Source organism: Prionailurus viverrinus, chromosome E3 (genome assembly GCF_022837055.1).
Source record: "Prionailurus viverrinus isolate Anna chromosome E3, UM_Priviv_1.0, whole genome shotgun sequence".
In the NCBI taxonomy this organism is placed as follows: Eukaryota; Metazoa; Chordata; class Mammalia; order Carnivora; family Felidae; genus Prionailurus; species Prionailurus viverrinus.
The window spans coordinates 19,232,708-19,235,340 of record NC_062576.1 but is presented as its reverse complement, the minus strand read 5'-3'; the positions used below and the strand labels follow the sequence as shown (position 1 = coordinate 19,235,340).

General features: G+C 55.8%; 1 protein-coding gene across 2 annotated transcripts; it reads right to left on the bottom strand.

The window, feature by feature from the left end:
• Positions 1-431: 431 nt before the first annotated feature.
• NUPR1 (nuclear protein 1, transcriptional regulator) lies at positions 432-2,181 on the bottom strand. Of its 2 annotated transcripts, XM_047839553.1 has the most exons (3): positions 1,831-2,113; positions 1,282-1,431; positions 432-725 (listed from the first exon to the last, which is right to left on the bottom strand). In XM_047839553.1, the coding sequence occupies exons 1-2, from the start codon at positions 1,940-1,942 to the stop codon at positions 1,295-1,297; spliced, it is 249 nt and encodes an 82-aa protein (XP_047695509.1). In that variant the 5' UTR covers positions 1,943-2,113; the 3' UTR covers positions 432-725; positions 1,282-1,294. The 2 variants fall into 2 exon arrangements, with proteins under 2 accessions (XP_047695509.1, XP_047695511.1); XM_047839555.1 differs by lacking the exon at positions 432-725 and having other exon boundaries at positions 1,330-1,472; positions 1,831-2,181.
• Between the last annotated feature and the right edge of the window lie 452 nt (positions 2,182-2,633).

Below are 2,633 nucleotides of genomic sequence, written 5' to 3'. Positions count from 1 at the left end.
TTCTAAATCTCGGTGTTCTCCGTTTTGCAGACGGCACCATAAAGAACAGTCACTTCCAAAGGTGGTTTTATATGAAAATGACATGATCAGTAAGATTGTTTATTCTGAAAAGGGAGAGGAGCTGGGGAGGGTCTGGGGAGGGGGCTTCTTTCACAGGCAGCATGACAAGGAAACAGGACATTTCCGTGCATTTCCTAAGAGACCACAGAGGCACATTTGCCAAAACCTCTGCGCACCAAAATAAAACAAAAGCAGCCAGGCTGGCCTCTACCCGTCCCTACCAAACCGGGGACGCCCTCTCCCAGACACATATAACCCAAGACAAAAACCATTCTTGTTGGTTCATGCAGAGGCAGACATACGCAGGCAGGGACAAGAAACAAACAAAACCACACAGAGGGAGGGGGGACAAAATTCCACACACAAGCTGCAACTGCTGAATTTTGTTTATTGTCCTTGCCACCCTTAAGGGGTTCCAGCTTCTTTGGTGTCTTTCCTTCGGGGTGGGGGGTACCTTTCGTGACGCTGCCTCTCCATTCCCTTCGTCTTGCTCCCCACCCCTAGCTTGTCCTTTTTCTGGGGCTTGGTGGCCCCTCAGAGCCTAGTCAGGTAGGGTAAGTCCCGGGGTGGAGTGGGAGGGCAGGCAGGCCTGGATCCCTCCCCCAGGTGCCAATTCTCCGCAGTCCTGTCTCCATCGCTGTGTGGTATCCGTGCTGTAGCCTCATCTGGGGCAAGGAAAGAGAGTGACAGTTCTAATTCTGGGTTCTAACTCTTCCTCTCCCGGTCACTTGCTCTGGGTCTCCGGAGAAGGACCCTATCCTCTCTGGGCCTCTGTTACCCTCTCCGTAAACCAAATTTCCCTCCAGTTGCAAAGATTCTGTGTTTCCCCTTTTGCTCTGGCCACCAGGAAACTCAGAGTCTGATGTGTGTCTCATTTTATTCTATGTTGAGACAATCGTTCTTTTTTTTCCTTTTTTAATTTTTTAATGTTTATTTTTGAGAGAGGGAGAGAGACAGAGTGTGAGCAGGGGAGGGGCAGAGAGAGAAGGAGACACAGAACCCGAAGCAGGCTCCAGGTTCTGAGCTGTCAGCACGGAGCCCGACGAGGGGTTTGAACTCGTGAACTGCGAGACCGTGACCTGAGCTGAAGTCAGACACCCAACTGACTGAGCCACCCAGGCACCCCGAGACGACAGGTCTTGGAACCTTGCTCCCCACCTGACCACACACATTCAGGCATGTCCTTTGGAGGCAGAGGGACGTCTACCCCTGACTCTTTACCTCCAGCTCTGCCTCAAGACCGTGCCCCTCGCTTTTTCCGCTCCGTGTTCTGAAGCTTGGTCACCAGCTTCCTCTCGTGGCCACCGGGGCTGGGGCGGTTGGTGTTGGCGGCAGCTTCTCTCTTGCTGCGACCTTTCCGACCTCCTGCTCCTGGGAACCGGTCAAGAGGCCGAGGTGAGGTGGACGGAGGCCTGATACATCCAAGGAGAGGCAGGGGGTTGGGAGTGCGGGGTGGAAAGAGCATGGGTTGGAGGAAGCAGACTGGAGAGTGGTCACCATATAGCTTTGGGGCACTTGTAACCCCTGTCTCCCCATCTGTGAAATGAGGGGCCCCCATGATCTGTTGTTGCCCCCAAATTCTAGGGGCATGTGAGGTCCCAGGGCTGAGCAGGACAGCGCTAAGGGGAAGAGGGGTTGGAAGGGGTGACTGGAGGGGTCAAGGGAACAGGTTAGAGAAGGGTGGGGGGTGGGGAGGAGTCCAAGGAGGAATCCTAGTGGGGGGGGGGGTAGAAGGTAAGGGACCAGGAAGGTGACCGGGCCAGACCTTACCCAGGTAAGAAGGAGCCAGGTTATAGAGGTCATACTCATCCAGGCTGAGGTCTTCGTCCTCCGGACCTGGGGGCTGCTGGGCCGGGCTGGCTGCTTGCGGGCAGGTGGCCATCACACCTGACTTTCCCTTGCTGTCTCCCTGCCGTCTCCCAACGCTTTGTTTGTGTCTGGTTTCCTGACACCTCCCTGTTCACGGGCCCCAACTTATAAGGCCACGTGTCCTCCCCAGGCCCTGTCTGATGCAATCTGGCCCTTTCCCAGAACCCGACCCAGTAAACAGCAATCACGAGAGGGGAAAAGAGTCGGTCCTGTGAGTCCCAGCCCCTTCCCCTCGCCTCCTCCCTCTCACTGGGGCTCGCCCAGCTGGGTATTTTTCCACAGAGGAGATCCCCGCCCCTCAGGGAGGAGGAGGAAAGAGGCAGAGTCTGAGCATAAACAATCCTTGGGATCATGGCCAGTGGGGATCGGAGGGCCTCACCTGGCCGACTCCTTCCTGTCCGTCTCCTGCCCCCTGCCACACAGCTGACCCCATCCCAATTCTGCCTTAGACGCAGGACCCTGGTGGCAGATTATGAAGAACACTCCATGAAATAGGTCAGCTGTTCTCACCCCGAACACACCCAACACCCCTTTTTGATAAGAAACATCTGGAAAGCCCCCTTCATATCCCGAGCTAGGAAGGGGGGGGTGTGTGGTGATGGAGTGGGTCCCTAGGTAGTTTCCCTCACCCAACAGGGTGCAGATTCTGGAGCCAGCTGCCCTGGGTTCAAACCTCTGGTCCACTACTTCCTGGGTGACCCCAG